At 48.3% G+C, this 20837-nt stretch overlaps 2 protein-coding genes across 2 annotated transcripts; both read left to right on the forward strand.

Annotated features, from left to right (window-relative positions):
* Positions 1–697: 697 nt before the first annotated feature.
* Positions 698–11928, forward strand: LOC114912103 (membrane transport protein XK-like). The gene is made up of 3 exons (XM_029257324.1): positions 698–1961; positions 9852–10111; positions 10225–11928. Exons 1-3 carry the CDS (start codon positions 1615–1617, stop codon positions 11025–11027), a joined length of 1410 nt encoding a protein of 469 aa, XP_029113157.1. The 5' UTR covers positions 698–1614; the 3' UTR covers positions 11028–11928.
* A 956-nt stretch (positions 11929–12884) lies between these two features.
* On the forward strand, positions 12885–20835 carry nox1 (NADPH oxidase 1). The gene is made up of 13 exons (XM_029257323.1): positions 12885–12983; positions 13514–13609; positions 14862–14972; positions 16126–16210; positions 16697–16842; positions 16962–17143; positions 17261–17387; positions 17514–17606; positions 17826–18067; positions 18737–18899; positions 19143–19289; positions 19419–19543; positions 19814–20835. The coding sequence occupies exons 1-13, from the start codon at positions 12939–12941 to the stop codon at positions 19938–19940; spliced, it is 1689 nt and encodes a 562-aa protein (XP_029113156.1). The 5' UTR covers positions 12885–12938; the 3' UTR covers positions 19941–20835.
* Positions 20836–20837: the final 2 nt, after the last annotated feature.

Below are 20837 nucleotides of genomic sequence, written 5' to 3' on the forward strand. Positions count from 1 at the left end.
AAAGCAACACCAACGAATAAATATGGGGGAAAATAAAATTAACGCATGAACAGATGAGGGAAAAGCACAACTATTTTGTTTATGCAAATAAGGTTTTAAAGAAGCTGTAAAAAATAAAGAATCTCTTTTATGTCACTAAATATAATGTATTATGACCTGTTACTATTATTATTATGATTACTATAATTTTCACCTGTTGTACCACTATTTCTTCACTTACACTTGTCACAGCAAAGGAGTTACAACAGCAGACTGTGGTGGAAACATTGACTTGTTGCACAGACTTAAAAACACTTGTTTAAGAGCACTTGATTGTTACGACAACGGGTCAAAAACTTAATTACAAATTTTACCCGAAGAATCCTCCTCTGGTACTTCACCAGGTCACAAAAAAGAACACATATTGAACAGAACCTTTGGATTGCAACTGTATTTCTGCGCAGTACACACATAAAAACACGACCACACCTGTTTAAGGCTTTTTCATGTAATGAAGAGCAAAATGACAAGTTCGAACAGCTCCTTGGAGCGTTTCTGAGAAGCGCTGGAACGCGCTGGAACGCACCGGCCGCCAGTGACGCGGTGTTTGCGGATGAACACTGCGGGCACTAGGACCCGGAGGCCTCGGCGAGCCGGCGGTGTCAGCATGTTTGAACACACCTGCTCGGAATGATCACTCACACTCACTGCTCTCACCAATCATGTCCAGTAACAGCGGACCCCACGCGTGGCTTTTGAGGAATTTGTCGCTTATTCTCGTGAAGAAATCATGGACCGTCTCGGGCGGATATTTGTGTCCCGCAGCCACGGGGGTGGCGGGCATCATTCCTGCCAGGGTTTCACCATGATCAAGAGGACCGTCTTCTGAAATCGGACCCGAGTCTCCGTGTCTGCAGTTAAAAACACACTTTTATTTTCGTTACAGCCTCAGTAAATAGATGTTGCGGTTAGGACTAGTTATCGGAACGAGGAAGTGTGTGTTAGACCAGCCGGCCGCATCTCCGACCCCCGGAGGGGAGATTCTGTTCTGTTTATTCTGTACCTGTAACAACAAGTTAACAAAACAAACGAGTGTGCGCTCGTTTATATGTAAACTCCTGAAGTGCACGCGAACAGTGAACTGCGCTGAATTATGTAAGGAAACAAAAAAACAAAAAACAATGTAGTGCTCTTGGTGGCCGCTTGGGGCGCTGTCTCGCAGCACACTATTTTACACTCAGATCGTCGTCCAGCGTGAGGTTTTTTTTTTTTTTTTTCCCCCCCTCCCCTATTTTTTTTGGCGAGGAGGGGGATGGCGGGGTGCTGTCTAGGATCACGGAACAAAGCGGGGTAACTTTTCTCTCCTGAGCTGCACGGGCTTCACGCGACGTTTGCCCACGTGGATCTTTCCCCTGCGGCTGCCGACGCGTGCAGCGGAACGCAGGAAACAGAAACTGTGCCGAGAACTTCGGAAACGGCCGTTTGACAGAAGTGAGGATGGGGCGCGCCGGGGACGCGCGCCCGCGGAGCGGTGACGATCGTCGACGGGCTGAGTGTCATCACCTCCAAAAGCTCGGACCCTCGGCTTTGATCTGACTGACTAGCGCCCGCCACACAGCCCTGCTACAGTAAATAATGGATGAAGAATGCGAGGTGACGGACTGTGAGATCTCCGAGAGCGCGCGGGACGCGCGTGACGCCGGGGCGGTTCCGAAGCGCGCTCGCGATTCGCTCCGAGTCCAGCCGCCGTGCGGGGTGCTCATCTCCACGCTGCTGTACTGCGCCGAGATCGTGAGCGCCTCGCACCTCTGCGCCACGTACCACGAGTCGGACGACCGCTTCTGGATGGCGCTCACCATCACCTTCATGCTGCTACCGGCGGTGCTGACCCAGCTGGCGCTCACCTTCATCCACCGGGACCTGGGCAGGGATCGGCCGCTCGTGCTCTTCCTGCACCTCCTGCTCTTGGGGCCCCTCATCAGGTAAGGAGGAGCGCCGTGCAAAGACCTCCAAGGCTGTTGAACATGGTTGTAGGTTCGATGCCCATTTATTTTGCTGGCTGTTTTTTTTTTTTTTCTCCCCCCCCCCCCCCCCCGGTTGTTGCCTAGTCACCTTTCACGCCTTGGTTGGAAAGATTCCTTGGTTTCCTAGGCGTGTGTGTGTGTAAACCAGGGAGGAGTGTGTGTCAGCGACATCCGTCCCATGGGGATGACTCAATGACTGCTGATCTCTTGGTTCGAGTCCACTTCTGTCATTTAGGATTGTCCCCACGAACGGCTCATTACCGGTTTGACCTTTGGGGGGGGTGAACTCTCCTCCTGAATTTCTGTTGTCTTTAAGGACAGAAAGGGACTTAAGCTCCTGCACAGAATCTCTCCAAGAGTCGTCCCAGCAATGTCCGGCTTCTCTGGTCCGAAACGGTGTCCAGCATCCGAGAGACGTAGATGGAGCCAAAGTCGTTTTGCACCACAGGCCAGGCGGGCACGGTTCCCTTGCCAGTAGAAGTTGCTCCAGTTCACCAACCGTGTCCCAATCTTTTTTTAAAATGACCAATTCTGGACCCACAGCCCTGGATCGTTTCGGAAAAAATCTGACATTAGTGAGCCGAACGCTGCGCCTCTCGACCCTATTTGTCGAATTATCCTTTGCAGCACCAGTCGTGTATTAATATTCATATTGTCACTTGGCACCGAGTTGGCAAGAACACTTCATATGATGTATGAATATTAATATTTCTCTTAACTAGGTGTTAATTTCCCCTGTGAATAATTGATTTACTTCTCGGTTTCTTGTATAATGTTCCCGAAGCAGGACACCCACACAAACCACGGAGGGGTGAACACACACACACGCACACCTGCTCCTGTGAGCGCCCAGCAATCCGTATGTCACACTGTGAGTGACAAAGAGGAGAGACTCTCAGCCGCATTACACACCCAAAGGGCTGATGTGTGTTCTCTGGACCTCTTTGTCGAAGGCCACTAACGAGGCAAGAAGGGGATTGGAACCCACATCCACACGGTGGGAAGGCCCCAGTTAATTTTTATTAGTTACTCTATGGATGAAGTGTATATCGGAACTTACTGCGGTCCTCATATCGTGAGCCGTGGAGCCGGTGTTCTGCAGCCCGGCAGATGGAGATGGGCTCGCGTCCTGAAGGACGGGCAAGGGAGAGATAGATTTGCACTTTACATAAGGCCTTCATTTGAATATGGTAATGAGGCAGCTCTTGCTTTGTAGACCAGGATTTGGTTAATGTCAGTCAAATCACTGTCTGTTCAGCAGACTGAGGTTGACCAGAAGTTTCCTGGTTCGAGTCACAGGAGCAGCTTTATTGTGTCATTGAACTTTAATAGCCACATGCTGTGTGTGAGAGGAATGTGTTATAAATAAAATGGAACATGGTTTCAGGGAGGGCTTGGGTTGTGGGCTGGTTCGATTGGGTTCTCGCCAGGTGCTCTGGTTTCCTCCCACAGTCCAAAGAAGTGTTTCAGGTGAGTTGGTGACAAAAAACTGCCACTTTTTGTTTTGTGTGTGTGTGTGTGTGTGTGTGTGTGTGTGTGTGTGAGAGAGAGACAGAGATTGAGTGTGTGTCATTGCCCTGTGATGGGCTGGTCTTCCATCCAGGACGCATCTTGCCTTGCGCCCTGTACTTTCTGGGATAGGCTCCGTACCACCGTGACCCTGCGCTGGACAGGTGGTGACTGACGGCGAGCGAGTGAATGTTCTCAGGGACGTCTGGGGAGATGTCGGTGATATTTATCAGTCCATAACACATTAATCTCCTCTTTTGATGACATTACAGCATTACTGCGTGATCAGTGGTCTTATTGTTTTCACTAGTAAATATTGACCATTATTTAGCTTTAGCTACTTTTGTCCCAGGGGACCTACAATTATTTAATAATTTGTAGAACTTCTCAGTCTCAAAATGCCTTCGATTGAAAATCTGTCCAGTTTAGCACCGTGTCCAGCATCAAGCAGTGACATTCGCTCTTTTATAAATGTTATTCCGCACTTTTTTTAAAACTAATTTCTGACCATTTATTAGTACTGGGTGGTATGGTGGCACAGCGAGTAACGCTGCTGTCTCACAGCGCCTGGGTGGTGCGAGAGGACATGAGTTCAATCCCCACTCGGTCTGTGCAGAGTTTGCATGTTCTCCCCGTGTCTGTGGATTTCCTCCGGGTGCTCTGGTTTCCTCCCACACTCCAAAGACATGCTGGTCAGGTTCCCCCATAGTGTCTGACTGACAGTGTGTTCTACTGATGTATGGACAAGTGACCCATTGTAAATAGTGTATCTAGTATCTAGCAATGTAAGTCTTAGGGTGCTCTGGTTTCCTCCCACAGTTTGAAGACATACTGTTCACCCATAGTGTGTGACAGAGAGAGTGTGTTCCACTGATGTATAGATGAGTGACCCAGTGTAAGTAGTGTATCTAGCAGTGTAAGTCACTGCGGTGAATAAGGTGTGTGTGTGTGTGTGTGAGAGAGTTCATTGGAAGTCGCTTTGGAGAAGTGTCTGCTCAATAAATAAATGTAAATGCTGTAGTTTTCACTTTAAAGTTTTTATTTTAGAAACACTGAAATAATGGTTTCCACCCGGGTCTGAAAAGGGAGAATTGAAGGTTTTTATAGCTTTTAATTCCATGAGTGGGAGTGTCTAACAGTGTGTGTCCAAACAGCCCAGCTCACATGACATTTGCATTCCGTACTGTCTGCATTTCTCCTTCTGCCGCTGTTGAGGCCAGATAGCGGAGGCTCTACTGTAACGGGAAATTCAGCCGAGATCCATTGTTTCTCTTTGGCTCGCTGGATAGAGGAGCCCCCCCACCCCACCCCCCAGCTATGTGATCTATGACCGTGGGGATGTTGCTCTTTTGTTCAGCGAATGTTTAATTGAACAGGAAGTGCCGGAAAGAGGATCTCCGGCAGGTTGCAAATCAGGGGCGTTCGGAGTGAACGGTAGCAGTTGGAAGGGACGCACGGGCTCAACGCGGAGATTTGGAGTCTCGGCGCCGCCTGTCGTGCGGAGCAGCTGGTCAGAGGTGTGTCTCTTGGATCCGGACCAGGGTTCATCCCCGGTCGCCGTCTATTATTATCCTCCTGGAACCAACACCAGGGAGCCAAGATGTCTGAGGATTTCATTTTCTCCAAAGGGAAACCGTCCATCAGGTCTGTCCGCTGGCCATCCTTTCCCCAACAAGCAGAGCAGGCGAAGTGCTATGGATACAGACCGACAGTCGGTTTGTGCAAGAGCCCCGTTTCCATGTGTGGAACTGAAATATAGGTGGTTTTGAAAGCTTGTGGGATGCACGTTTGTGACTGTGTCGGGGGGTCAGGAGAAAAGTGGGTGTCAGAGCTCACCTCTTGCAGACCCTTCTAGAATGTTGGGAAGGATTCAGCAGCCCTGAGGAGCGGAGGGAGGTCATCCCACCACATCGGAGGCAAAACCGAGAACCTATGCTGTTTGGATTTGGGATCCTTTGGGAGTGGGACCTGGGGGGAGGGGCAGTTAGCGTACCGATCTTGCTGGGGTGTCGGGAGTGAAGAGGTCCTGTAGGCTTTCAGGTGCAGATAGTGATAGGGGCGTGTAGACGGAGCAGCTGAACATTAATTTTGACGTTTCCATCTTTTATCGTTAGTTTGTGTACCTTTGATGTGTTTAGTGGACACAGGTGACAGCAGATACAGTTCAGTCTGTGTGGAGTTTGCATGTTTTTCCCATGTGTGCGTGGATTTCCTCTGGGTGCTCTGGTTTCCTCTCGCAGTCCAAAGAACGGTTCCAGGTGAGTTGGTGACTCTAAGTTGCTGCGTGTATGTATGTTTGCGTTCTTTGATGGACTGGCATTCCATCCAGGGTTGATCCTGCCTCACACTGTTTCTGGGATAGGCTCCAGACCACTGCAGCCTTGCATTTAAAAAAAAATAAATAAAAAAAAAAAAAAAAGTTGATGAAAATGGGAGGGTATTTAAACATGTTGTAAGTTTTGTGGCAGAAGGTCACGAAGCTCTGTCCTCCTTCCCAGCACGTAACCAGTTGCTCATCTGGTCAGCGCTGTGTGTTTCCCCAGAGCCCTTTACACTCCTTTCCAGCGTTGTGTGTGTGTGTGTGTGTGTGTGTGTGTGTGTGTGTGGTTGCGTGTGTACTTGTGCAGACGTGGGCAGGGCGTAGGGAGCAAGCAAGGGCTTCCTCATCTCACACTTAGCAGAACCACATGCTCTCTGTTAAGGATCTGAGTTGTGTAACGGCGTTTCTTAATCCGATTGTGTCACGAGGGGAATCGTGAACCCGCGTCGGGCGTGAGCGCAGATGTGTGTGTTTTCTACACAGTAAGTGCAACATCCTGAACCCAGTGAGCTCAGTTTCTGGAACTCCACCTTTGGGCGGGTTGGGCTTGAGCTCATGGCCTTAGGATCCTTTAGGAAATAGTCGAGCCCTTGCTGCAGCTGCTGCAGCTGCTGCTGCTGTCCTGTGCAGGAGCACTGAGGCCGCGTGCAGAGCGCCCCCTGTTGACCGAATGCAGTCAACTGCGAGTTCCGATCGCGATCAGGGTTTGCACATCGGTGGCACAGCAGGTGGTGCTGGTGCCTCACGGCTCCTGCGCTGCGGGTTCGACTCTGGCTCGGTCTACGCGGAGTTTGCACGTTCTCTCCACGATCTCGTGGGCTTGCTCCAGGTGCTCTGGTTTCCTCCCACAGTCTAAAGATGGTTTCCAGTTGGACTGTTGACTTGTGTCTGTGAGAGAGCGCGCGAGAGATGGACTGGCCTCCTGTCCAGGTTGTACTTTGCCTCGCACCCTAGTCTTCCGGGGTAGACTCTGGACCGCCGTGACCCTGCATTGGGCAGGAAGTTATTGCTAACGGGGGGAGGGAGGACTGTACATAATTTTCTTCATGTGAATCAAATTGAGAGGCGTTTCCAACCTCTTCCGAATCATCTGCTTGTAGTTGTTGGAACCGAAGTCCTTTTCCTTACGCAGTGAGAGGAAGCTGTAGAGACCACACTGTGTTGACACTGTGGTTCAGAGTGATGATGTAATGGCCAAGGGAGCGGGGATGGGGGGTGCACAGGGTGTTTTCCTTTCAGCAGAACAGAGCTGCAGTGTTGGCATCTCGCAAAGACATGCGTTTGCGAGCAGCACAGAAGGTCGGCTGGGTTGTACCGGGTCAGCGGTCAAGGTAACTGTGCAGCAGCACCAGGGCTCCGCCCCGGACCGGGTGTCGGTGCTCGTTGAAGGCGCCACTCGGTCCCTCTTCGGACCGCGAGAATGACTGGTGGTGCAGTGTTTAGAAGCCCCCCCCCCACGCCCTACTTTGAACTTGGAAGCTGCAGGTTCAAGTCCCACCTGCTGGTATAGTGCACTTGATCAAGGTACTTTCCCTGGTTTGATACAGTAAAAATTCCCCTGACCCTGCTGTACGCACACATTGTCTGAACCGCTTGTCCCATTCGGGGTCGCGGGGAGCCAGAGCCTAACCCGGCAACGCAGGGCGTGAGGGGGGAGGGGACACACCCAGGATGCGATGCCGGTCCATCGCAAGGCGCCCCAAGCGGGACTCGAACCCCAGACCCACCGGAGAGCAGGACCCGGTTTAACCCACTGCGCCACCGCACCCCCTGTCCCTGCTCTATTAGTGGTTAAATCAGCGTAAACATGTTGGCACTGGAGAAAAGTGAATAAATGAAGTCAATATGAGTTTACTTGTTTGAAACAGGCTGTCTGTTGCTCTTTCATGGACTGATGCGCGAACGTTTTCGGTCTCTTTGGAACGAAGGGTGAACTGAGGTTCTACTCGAACCAGCAACATCCCGTGGCCTTGATGGGCCAGACATCGACCCCCCCCCCCCCCCCCCCCATGTGGTGGGGAGTAAAAATGTGGGTTAGAGCATCTTCGATGCATCCTGCTGGAGCTCAGCTGGTGGACAGTGGAGCAGCGTCTGTATGTGGGACAGTCGCGCCGAGGCCGTCCCACAGCCTGCGACCTACAATTACACCGTTTTTACCCCCACATTTGCTCACTTCGCTCACTCTTCCCCGCAGCAACTTTCTAAATTAAGCCGTTCACACCGATTCACCCGTTTATACAGCTGTGTAATTTTTACCATACTAATTCAGGGTAAATATTTGAACAAGGGATCTACAGCAGGAGGTGGGATTTGAACCCAAATCCTTTGAGTCCAAAGGCAGCAGCTCTAACCACCATGCCACCTGCTGCCTTTTTTACTTGAATTTTTACTAGATCTCTGTGACATGGGTAAATGATGCTGTAACATTTGATCATGTTGGACCAGTAAAATGAGTACCGCGGTATAGGTATGGTTTTCGCAGTCATGGCCTGTGTAGCTCTGCTCACCCCTGTGTGTCGCATTGTTTCTGCACACAGTTATTGTTGGTGGGGGTTTTTTTTTTTTTTTTTTTTTTTTTAAAGCGACACCTTCGTCCAAGTTGGTTCACAGCATCATTTCAGCGCTTTCGGGAAAACGCGGTAACGGAAAGAGGGCGGTATTACTGTCGATTACACTTCGCAGCACAAGTTTGTACCCGGGGCTGCTTGCAGTGATTTGTGCAGCTGGCTGATTTTACTGCGTCGCTTCGGGGTTGGTGCCTTGATCGAACAGGAGGGAGTTGGCTCAACCCTCAGGGAAGAGGTGTTGTACTCCGGTTACCTTGTTTGACATGATTCAATGTTGCCTGCCTGCAAACTGTCACAGGTTGAACTATTTTCCAGGTGTCCAGCAGAACAGTCTCTGAATGAGCTCAGGCCACCGGGGGTGTTGTCTGTAGTCGCACACGGCGCCCCCTACTGCTCCGCAGGCGCACAGCATCCCGCTTTTCCCTCCAAAACCGATACTGAAACTGTGAAACTGTCAGCGTGTGTCGCCTCTATGCACTCGTCCTGCTCTACTTCACCTTGGCAGCTACTTGGGGATGAGTGACTGCTGCAGGCCTGGGGGGGTTGGGGGGGTTGGGGGGGTTTACTGCGACACACACGTTCCGCTCTGATAAAGCTGCAGCGGCGGCAACGCCCTGTGTGTATGAGAGAGCACCACTGCACAGTTTTGGAGTGAATCCAGTCTCACTGGGGATTCCTATCTCCACACACACAAATAGGTGACCTAAAAAAGTGCTACTTCTCATAACCTCTTTCCTCTCTTTGACTGTTTCTCATGCACAAAAATTTAAAGAAGCTTTTTCACTTTTTTTTTTTTTTTTTTTTTTTCCCCCTCCTTCCTCCTGCATATTGTCATAGAAGTAAATTTTTGAACAAGATGAACTGATTAGATTGTTAGCGTGGTGCTATTTAAGTGCTTGAATGAGTAAATATTTAAACTAGGGTAATGGATTTATATCTATGGGGAAATTCTTTTGATAAACACAATGTAAAAGTCAAATATGTTTTGTGGTTTGTCACATAATCTTGTCCTTTGTAAACTGCACTGTATTTGACAGTGAAATATTAGCAAATTGAGTCAATGTAACATTCTACCAACGAACAGCGACCTCTTGTGGTCGTTACTGGTAATAACACAGAAATTTCATTATAATCATAGAGGACACTGTCCAGAATATTTAGTCAAAAGAATGAAATATTCTGTAAATGAAGATTCTTTGGTGAAATTGAAACCTTTTTTTTTTTTTTTTTTTACATTTCAACTTGTATTGCTCTGCCTTAGTCTTAGAATGCCATAAATTGCACAGAATCTAATATTACAAATATATTGTATGCGTATGTATATAAATATATGAAACGCACCTCTGTCCATTACAGAAATTACAGGTCAAATTGAGTTTTGTATTTTTTTTTTTTCCTTCATATTCCAGCCTGATGATCTCTTCTGCTCCGCTCCATGTTTCGACTGTGCAGGTGTATCGAAGCCCTGGTGATCTACTTGCAGGCCGGCAGGAAGGAGGAGCCCTATGTCACCATTTCCAGGAAGATGCAGTTGAAGAAAGGACAGGCCACGCCCATGGAGTGGGAGATCGGCCACTCGGAGCGCAAGCTGGCGGTCCACCGCAACGCCTTCAAGCGCACCGCCGTCATCCAGGCCTTCCTGGGCTCCACGCCCCAGCTCACGTTGCAACTGTACGCCACCATCCAGGAGAAGGAGGTTCTCATAAGCCGAGGTGGGAGAGCAGCCCTGTGGACTGACCGGTGGTCATTTGCGTAAGACTCTTAAAGGAGCCGTGTCTTAACTTGCCCCCTTCTTTTTATTTGTGTGCGTATGTTCGTGTTCCAGTCGTCCTCATGGCCATCACACTCCTCTCCATCACCTACGGGGCCCTGGTCTGCAGCGTCCTGGCCATCCAGATCAAGTACGACGACTACAAGGTGCGGATGCGACCGGCGGCCTACCTGTGCCTGGTGCTATGGCGCGGCCTCGAGATCGCCGTGCGCGTCTCGGCGCTGGTGCTCTTCAGCACGGCGCTCACCTACTGGGTGGTCCTCATCGCCCTGGGCAACCTGCTCTTCTTCTTCTTCCTGCCCTGGGTGGAGTTCTGGACGAGGAGGGCCTCGCTGCCCGAGAACGTGGAGAAGAACTTCAGCAAGCTGGGCACCGTGGTCGTGCTGTGCATGGTGACGCTCCTCTACGCCTGCATCAACGTCTTCTCCTGGTCGGCCGTGCAGCTGGACTTGGCCGACCGGGACCTCATAGACAAGCGGCCGCGGTGGGGTCAGCTGGCCGCCTACTACTCGGCGCGCTTCGTGGAGAACGTGGTGCTCGTCGTCCTCTGGTACTTCTTCCGGACGGACTACTACGAGTACGTGTGCGCGCCGCTCCTCGTGGCGCAGCTCGTCATCTGCTACGGCCTCGCCGTCTTCTTCATGCTTTTCTTCTACCAGTACTGCCACCCGTGCCGCAGCCTCTTCCGCCACAACGTGGGCGACTGCCTGCGCTGCGTGTGCTGCCGGAGGGGCGCCCCGGCGCAGCCCGACGCGGACGAGGCGCTCAGCCTGCAGGGGGACGCCCCCCCCGACCTCACCAGCCAGCTGGGTGACCGGGAGACGGCCATAATCGACGACATCATGGACGCGGCTTGACCGACGGCTCCCGGTTGTACGCGCCGCAACGGCACCGCCAAGAGGCCGCGTTGGCGACGGGACCGAAGGTTCGACCCCCGACCGCTCGCGCCCGACCTCGTCTTACTGGAGCCGTTCACCTGGGATCGAGCCGCTACTGCTCCCCGACCAGGGCAGTCACACCCAGAATCCATGATGCACCCGTATGAGCAGAATTTGGTCCTCATCGAGGGGCTAATGAGCTCTTCGGACCTCCGGCTCCTACACCGTATCTGCACTGCACTTTCAGAGGAGAACAAGATATACTTTATACGTTAAAGGATGCAATTTTTTGAGAAATGTCACATAAGATGCGGGAATGTATTGCTCCGAATTAAGAAATGTTACACTGATGCAGCCCTTGAACAAGTGGGGCTTTGTAACCTGCCCAGCCAGGTGTTTGGGGCTCTGCACCAGGTGTCTACAGACACTTCCAGCTGTTCAGCATCAGTGGAGGGTGGGATGGGGTGGGGGAGCAGGGGGGCCTGCTGTCCGCTGTCTGTTCTCGATACTGGTGGAAGTGAAGAAGTGTCTGCGGATTAACTTGAGTGTGATGAGTGTTCCAAGGCATTTCTCGGGAGGGGAAAAAGGTGGCTTTTTGGGAGGGGGGGGAAACCAGCAGGTTGTTTCAGCTGCTCCCCAGAAGCTCGGAATTCAGATGCGGAGGGGAAAGATACTTTAAAAGTAGCTACTTCCTTGTGCCAGGTGGTGAATTTAAGTGCAGAGGCTGCGAGTTCACTGCCCGTTTCAGTGAATTCGAACCCCTTTCCTGCACCGCCCAAGTGCCTTTGTGCTTTTTTTTTTTTTTTAAATGTGTGTTCCATGCCTGGCTGGTGTGTCTTATTTGCACGGAAATGCCGCTGTGACTTTTTTGCATTTTGAAAATGTGCATGTTAAATAAACTGATCTAAATACAAACCACACTGTGTGTGTGTGTGTGTGTGTGTGTGGTTTTTTTTTTTTTTTTTTTTTTTCCTCCCCCCCCTCCTAACCCTTCTCCTGCAATTAATGAAAGGAAGGGTGAGATGACATCATGAGCGACCAAATTTGGGAAAAGTGTCACAAGGGCAGGTTGTGGCCTGTCTAAATAGGGTTTATTATTAATTATTGGTTTTTTTTATCTTTATCCCCCCCAAACTGCTGCAACTCATAGATGGAAGTCCCCAAATACAGGAGGGGGGGAAGATTCGTGAGACTGATGTGTCCATCAGATATTGGACAGGCGATGATGATCATGTATGCAAAGGTGTAGCGAGTTTCCACCCTTTCGCAGTCGCACACCTCTGTGTGAATACAGCCCATTGTGTGTTTCCTCCCCAACAGGAATTTTGCGCTGCCATCAGTAAAACACGCGGATGTAAAAAGGAAAATGTGCTTCTCTTCCTCCTCTGGAATTTCCTAGAGGACCACACCCTGGAAAGCAAGTGTATGTTAACCCCCCCACCACCACTACCGCAACACCCAGGTGAGCGTGTGTGTGTGTGGCGGACAGTGCCGCTGCATCGATATGTGTGTGTGATGCGGCATGGAGATGTTTGCAGGTGTGTGTAGCTGTGTGGTTGTCCCTAAGGTTGAACTGAACTGAAGACTTTGTCGTCATTATACTGCTGTGCAATACAAGGGAAATTAGTTTTTCCCTGAGTTCCTTATACAGCCACATAAAACACATTTAAGTATAAAAATAGAAAATCAAGCAAGATAATAAAGTAGAGCAGTAAGAGAGTAGGGGAAAACAAACTAAGACAGAAAAATAGGGTGTGTGTGTGAGAGTGGAGAGGCGGAGTCTGCAGCAAGGTAAAAAGGAGCGCTCCTCGGGGCCGCTCAGTCGGAACTCAAACAAATCGTGGAGCGCGAGCGCGCAGCAGGAAGCGTGTTGGATCGCGACCCCCAGCAATGAGCAACTGGATCATCAACCACGGGCTGTCAGCCTTCATACTGGTGAGCGCGGGTTCAGTAAAACAACATGATCTCATCCGACTTGTTCACTATCGTTATTATCATCATCATCACTATTATTATTATTATTGCTTTTATCATTCATTCATTGTTAATGCAGTTTTGTCATTGGTGGTATTAGCGGTTTAATCAGCTCGATATTATAATGAAAAATTGAATCGGGACGTAATTAAATTGGAAATGATCCCCTCAGGGGCCATCGGATGTTTTTGCGTAAAACGTAACAGTCACAGTGTAAACGCGCGCGCACGCTCCATCAATGTTTAATTATTGTGACCGGAGATTTTCTCCATCACGCAAAATTGTCCCGACAGGGACACGAAAGAGAAATAAGGGAAATAACACGTGGAGATGCTGTATGTACAAGCGTACGTTCTCGTTGAAACATGATGATGTAATAATATACATATTATTTTTCTATCATATTTCTTATATGATACGGGTGGTGGGGGGGGGGGATGTGTGGAGTTGCGCTCCGTCCTCAGGAGCTCTTTCCCCCTGCGGACCCCTAGGTGCTGTGGATGGGCATCAACACCTTCCTCTTTGTCTACTATTACCTCTTCTACGACCACGGGCTGCAGTTTCTCTACACCCGACACATCGTAGGGGTGAGTGGCACGTGCCCCCTCTGCCTCTCTCTCTCTCTCTCTCACACACACACGGTTTATGTGTGTCCTGTAGTGTCCTGTTCAATAACTGATCATTGTGCCACTCTCATTATACCTGTAGTGTACCAATAATAATAATACTAGTAATACCGTATTTACTCAAATATATCTCGCCCTCGCGTATCTTGATCTTCCACCCCCTAATTTTCCTTTACGAAAAAAAGAAATTTAAAAGTTTCGCATATACCTCGCACATGAAAAAGAGTTAAAGCTGTAATAAATAGTTTATCAATGTTGTTACGGCAGTTTCATATATTTCGGAATTCGGTGAAAGAGAATCAGCGTTTCAACAATCGTCGACCTGCCTGTGTTGTTGAGTCGCGCGATCTTTTGTTAATAGCGCACCAATCACGTGCGTCAGCGGCCCACCCTTGTTGTCCGTCTCGCGCTCCGCTTTTTATGTCGCTTAATTAACCGTAATTACAGAAGCACTGAACTAAAGATTCAATTGTATCGCGTGATGAAGGTGAGATGCCGATCATAAATAACGTCGATAATTAAAATTTTAAATGCATTCATTTTATAAATAATGTGAGCAACTGATGAATACTAAGGATTTAATTATAAACGTCAATTTAATTTTTTCCTGAAAAACGTTAGTTTCCGAAAATTCCCCCATATGTCTCGCACTCCGATTTTTTAACTTAAAATTTTGGGTTTAAAAAAAGTGCGAGTTATATTCGAGTAAATACGGTAATAAAAATTATTTTAATAGGGCAGTAGGATGGCGCAGCAGGTAGCGCTGGAGCGTCATAGACATGTGTTTCAGGTGAACTGGTGCCTCTAAACTGCCTGCAGTGTGTGTGTGTGTGTGTGTGTGTGTGTGTGTGTGTCTGCCTCAAGGTGGACTGGTGTCCCCTTCAGGGCGTACCTTGCCTCACACTCTATTTTTGCGGGAGAGGCTCCGGACCACCGTGACCCTGCACTGGACAAGTGGTTAATGGAAATGGGGGCCAGTAATATATTATCCTCATGTCTATTTGCAAGGCCCCATGTAATGTCCACAAATGATATTACTGTGGTCACGGTGGTACTGACCTAAGTACCAGGACCGAACACCAGTTTGAGCCTCAGTTTGTTGCCATGGGGACACTAAGTGGATTCAGAGTGGATTCGAAGGGACGATGAAGGATCGGCGATGTGTATGTCGATGAGCAAGCAGGGTGTTCAGGGCCTCTCTGTGACCTTGCAGTCCGGGCTGTCGTGGGCTCGAGCTCCGGCCGCCGTCCTCAACTTCAACTGCATGCTGATCCTGCTGCCCGTGTGCCGCAACCTGCTCTCTCTCATCCGGGGAAATTTCACGGTGAGTCACCACCTTCCGGTAAAATACCATCTTGTATAAATGAGTGAGATATTGCACACAGCAGTTACGCTTAAGGAAATGGAATTGCTGCCTGCAGGTTACTGGTTCGAGACCCTTGAGGAACCCTTTCTCAGTTGCTCCAGTGAAAATTCCTCACCTCTAAAAACGGGTAAATCACAGTCAGTAGCTTCAGAGTAAAAGTCACTTTGGAGAAAAGCATCCAACAAATGAATTAATGAATAAAATCTGATGATGTCATCATACAGTATTAACCTGAAAGCCAGAGGCTCACCCTGCAGCTTTCTAGTAATTTCCAGGAATTTGATGTAGTGCCTCCTGGGCAAGGACTTTTACAAATTTCGTAACCAGTTTCTGCTCCACCTTTATTTTCCTTTGACTGAACTACTAAGGCCTGAGAACACGGTGATATTATTACAACAAATTGTTACACGTTATTGTTATATTTATGAAAACATCCGGGGTTATTCTGGAACGTTTGCTGAAAGCGATGCTGAGCCACCGTGTCACGCAGGATACGGCGCTTTACAGTGATACCAGCTGATAAATGTAAAATAAAGTCATTCTCATTAGTCAAATAATAGCCGTTTTTATTATTTATGTATTTACTCACTCTATTTTTTTCTGTGATTTTGCTGACCTATAGTGGAGTTTTTAAGTTGCAAACCCATTATTTGATGCTTTTCTCCAAAGCCACTTATAATGTTAAGCTACTTTACAATTATTTACCTGTTTATACAGCTGGCTAATTTTACTGGAGCAATTTAGGGTAAGTACCTTGTTCAAGGGTACTTCGGCTGGAGGTGGGATTCGAACCTGCGATCTTTGGGTCCAAAGGCAGCAGCTCTGAACCACAATGCTACCTACTGTCTCAAGTGGACACAAATGTTTCAGCCTAAATGTACATATCCAATATAAATTTGTAATGCATTTATGGGTATAGGCAGTGCTTATATTTACATTTTGTAAAATATAAATATGATATTAATATAATAATATTATATAAATATAATCTTAATCTAAATTTAACATTTGTTTAAAAGATGTTTTTCTCCAAAGCGACGTGCGTCTCAGGTTAAAAGGTTTGGGCTGGAAATGTGGAAGAGCCGCCGTTAACGTCTTTCCAACGTTTCAGTGCTGCGGGAGATCGTTGAGGAAGCAGCTGGACAAGAACCTGACGTTCCACAAGCTCGTGGCCTACATGATCGCCTTGATGACAGGTACGAGTCTCTCTCCCGATCGCATCCCCTTCGAATGTGCGTTTCCGCACATTTCCACACGCACGTTGGCGTTAACCATAAGTCCCACGTCCCAAAGTTAAGATAAAGATAAGACTCCGTAGAATCCAAGCGTTTACCTAGTGACAGCTCAAGGACCTGCACTTCGTGAATGTGTCCGACTCTAGAAAGTCAGCTCGGAGATGTTATCCCAGTTAAAATAATGCAAGTCAGACGTTCATAATTTGTCAAACGTTCATAATGTCAGGTTTCGGTCCAGGTGTCATTCCTGGTTACGGCAGTGGAAAAAGGGCAAAAGGTCAAGTTTCATGTGTTTTGTTCACTATGGACTGTCTGGTCCATGCATGTGCATAGCCAGGTCTCGTCCACGCTTTAACGCATAGGGAGGGTAAATGCGAACTGAGAAATGTCCCATGTGGGATCTCCGGCTTGAGCTCACATTGCCGTCTCGGTCTCTGTTGCCGGAAGCCGTGCACACCATCGCCCATCTGTTCAACATGGAGCGCTTCAACAACAGCAGGCAAGGCAAGGGCGACGAGCTGAGCACCGAGCTCTCGGAGTTGGGCGACGAAGCGAACCAAACCTTCCTGAACCCCATTCGCTCCACTTCCACCGTAAGCCCCTCCCCCCGAGACTTTTGCGGCCGTACAGACGCTGGATTTACCGTTAGGGTTATTATAGCAGCAGGCGATTATCGTCCTGATCGCTCTTCCATTCACCTCCTGTGCTCCAGACACCGACCTACGTGGTGTTCACCACCATCGCCGGGCTCACGGGGGTCATCATCACCCTGGCGCTCATCCTCATGATAACCTCATCCATGGAGATTATTCGACGCTGCTACTTCGAGGTCTTCTGGTACACCCACCACCTCTTCATCATCTTCTTCGCCGGGCTCGTCTTCCACGGCGCTGGGTGGGTAACCCTTGCCGAAATCACGGTTCCATTCTGGGCACGGTGAGGGGTTCGCGTCAAGCTTTCTACTGTTGGAACCAACCTCGAACTCCCCGTTCCCTCCATTCCCTTGATCAGACGTATCGTGAGAAGCGTGAAAACCACTGACCCACCGCACAACATTTCCTTCTGCGAAGACCAGCCAGCCAACTGGGGTCTGATCCCCCAGTGCCCCATACCGCAGTTTGCAGGTGGTTTCCCACAGGTAAGGACCTCCACACCTTCTCCTCCTCGACCTCATGGTTCACAATGATTAACATTAACGATTTAGGAACATTCATATAAACACTCACGCATCTGCTTCATGGCTTCCCTCTTCCGCCCCCTACAGACCTGGATGTGGGTCATCGGTCCTATGGTCCTGTACCTGTGCGAGCGCATCGTCCGGTTTGTCCGCTACATGCAGACAGTCACGTACCGGAAGGTAACCGGCTCCAGCCCTTGCCTTTCCAAAACGAAAGTGGCACTGATTTGCATTATTATAAATAAGATTGCATCTGGACATGTGATTTTGCACTTGACCGGTTCGTGGAGCTTTCAGTGTTGGAGCAGGTCAGGTAGGATTTCTCAGGAGAACGACTGCACTGCGCTTCCTGGGACTTGAACCCACGACCTAATCGATCTTGTCTGCTTTGTCTGGCAGATCGTGATCCGGCCCTCCAAGGTGCTCGAGCTGCAGCTGGTGAAGGCGGGCTTCAAGATGGAGGTCGGTCAGTACGTGTTCCTCAACTGTCCGGACATCTCACAGCTGGAGTGGCACCCCTTCACCATGACCTCCGCACCCGAAGAGGACTTCTTCAGCGTCCACATCCGCGTCGTAGGTGACTGGACGGAAAAGCTCATGAGCATGGTGGAGAAACTTCCGGAAGGAGCCCAGGGCCCCAAGTAAGAACCTCTCCCAAGTATCAGATTTCAGACCGCAAGGTTGTAAGTTCAGATCCAAGACAGGATAAGACTCCAGCAAACTCTTGATAACTGAACTTGACCCTGATGTTTCACCATGATGCATTTAAGTGATGGATTTGATGATTATGGGCTTTGTTTTATTCGATGGATAACTGATGAAGAATTGCCTAGTTCTGTTATTGCTTGAGGTGTAATTAGAATTGATTGGTTAGAAATTGATTTTGAGGGATGTTTTTTTATATTTATTCATCTAGCCCATACCTCTCTCCAAAGCCACTTAAAATGTTTAGCTTCCTACAGTGATTTCTTCATTTATACAGTTGGGCAATTCTACTAGAGTGATTTAGGGCAAGTACCACTGTAGTAGAAGAGATTCAAACCGGTGAAATCGGATTCAAAGACAGGAGCTCCGACCACTACGTTACCCCCTTGCCCAGCTCCTTTTCCATTGAATTCTGTATATTAATTTATTCATTTTTCACGTGTTTACAAGACAGTTCTCATGATTTTACAAACTTTATTCAATAAAGTTAATTTTGGGAGTTGAAAGAAATCTGATAACCAAATATTAAAAGTCCGGGTCAAAACAGAAGTGCTTTCAAAGGCAATGGCTTGTGCTAAAATTGAGGTGCCCCTCCCCCACTTCAGAATAGGAGTGGACGGCCCATTCGGCACCGCCAGCGAGGACGTCTTTGACTACGAGGTCAGCATGTTGGTTGGCTGTGGCATCGGTGTGACTCCTTTCGCTTCTATCCTGAAGTCCATCTGGTACAAGTTCAAAGAGTCAAATCCCACACTGCGAACGAGAAAGGTACCGTACCGCACACACCCACTTACCATCTACATGCAGGTTTCCCTTCTGATTGTGTGGAAAAAGATTAGCTCTGACATTTTTAATCGAATTTCAACAGGCTTCGCCTTGATTTTAAGAGCATGTCTTGTGTAACACCCAACCTCACAGCTCACGAAGAAGATAAAGCAGAATTCCTGGGTGTCGTTGATGAATGGGCTTTGTGTTTTAGAGCTAACGGCTGAGATGATTTCCTTGTTCCAGATATACTTTTACTGGCTGTGCCGGGAGACCCACGCCTTCGAGTGGTTCGCAGACCTGCTGCAAGTGCTGGAGCGGGAGATGGAGGAGCGAGGGATGGGCAGCTTCCTCACGTACAAACTCTTCCTCACTGGATGGGACCAAAGCCATGTAGGTCACTCCAGGTCTAGGCAGTAGATCTGAGGACAGTCAAAGCCCTTTACAAGGATCTTGCTATAATACTTATAACCAGAAGGGAGGAAAAAATGAGAATATTCCTGGACTCTGATGTCCTTCCAGGCTGCTCACGTGAAGGTGCATTTTGACAAAGACACAGACGTGGTTACCGGCCTCAAGCAGAAGACCTACTACGGCCGGCCCCACTGGGACAACGAGTTTACAGAGATCCGCAACAACCACCCCACGTGAGTTCTGTTGCACGGGATAAGCCCATTACATTTGATGGCTCATAAAATTAATGCATTAAATGGAAGTATTTTGACATTTTCATAAGGAAATAGATGTGTAACTAGGAAACTATCTTTGAAGCCTTTACCAAGGAGACCAAGTACTCCTAGGTGCATGCAGCCTTTTTTTTTTTTTTTTTTTTTAAAAAGATTCAGGTTAAACCAGATCCCTGTTTAAGTAGAACTTTACGGGAAAAGATGACTTTGAAACATTTTGTTTATGTGCAGGTCAGTTGTTGGTACCTTTCTGTGTGGTCCTGAAGCACTTGCCAAGACCCTGGAGAAGAAATGTGCAAAGTTCTCAGTGGTAGATCCTCGCGGGATAAAATTCTACTTCAACAAGGAGAACTTCTAACTGGAGCAAAGACCAGTCTGCTGTCAAAGTTACATTTTTCTGCAGTTAGATTGAGGCATCAGCTACATGCTGGAATAAGGATCAATGAGTGACAGAGCAGTGCTTTCCTCCCCAAGGGCTGCAGGTAAATAACACACCCACTTGTGGGCACCGACAGACTTCCGCCTTTCAGTGGATTTTAATCAGAGACCAGAATACCCGTTTGACTGCCAAATCCTACTGGTCACAGCTGTCAAGATCCAAAACTGTGCTTTCAGAAATTCCAAGAAATGCTCAGCTTGCTCTTCCTTCTTTAACATACTTTCACTTCTGTCAGTATACTGGAAACAAGATACAACAACAATGGTGAATGTAAACTGATAACTGAATGCCAACTGATTACTGGATTTGACACAGGTTGAGTAGGGACCGTCTCTGAAAAACAATCAAACATACTTCCTTCTCAGACTAAAACAGAAAATGTGTTTTATTTCTACTTTTTTTGTAAAGTCAGTTCAGCATGTATATTTGTGCAAAATGTTACTACTGTAAATAAACTTATGGAATGTTGAAAGGGAGTAGCTGACATTGTTCAAGTCTAAACCTACAGATGTTTTCACATTTATACTGGGAGCAAATTAAATGTTTGCCTTTATTTTTCACAGAAAGAAAATAAAAAAAGTGACAGGCACAATTTTCCTTTAAAAACTGTTCCAAAACTATACAAATGTCTGTAAAGTTACAATACACTGCTATTTAAGGTAATGTGAATGGGCTCATTTGCAACCCCAAAGGGCTCATTCTATCCTTTTATCACTGGTACAAGGTTCTGACTAAACATACACCTCAGTTGCTGCACCATACCACATACTTCCACCCCTCCAAGTCATGGAACGACCTAATGGGGGGGAGAGGAGG

Source organism: Scleropages formosus, chromosome 13, assembly GCF_900964775.1.
Source record: "Scleropages formosus chromosome 13, fSclFor1.1, whole genome shotgun sequence".
NCBI lineage: Eukaryota > Metazoa > Chordata > Actinopteri > Osteoglossiformes > Osteoglossidae > Scleropages > Scleropages formosus.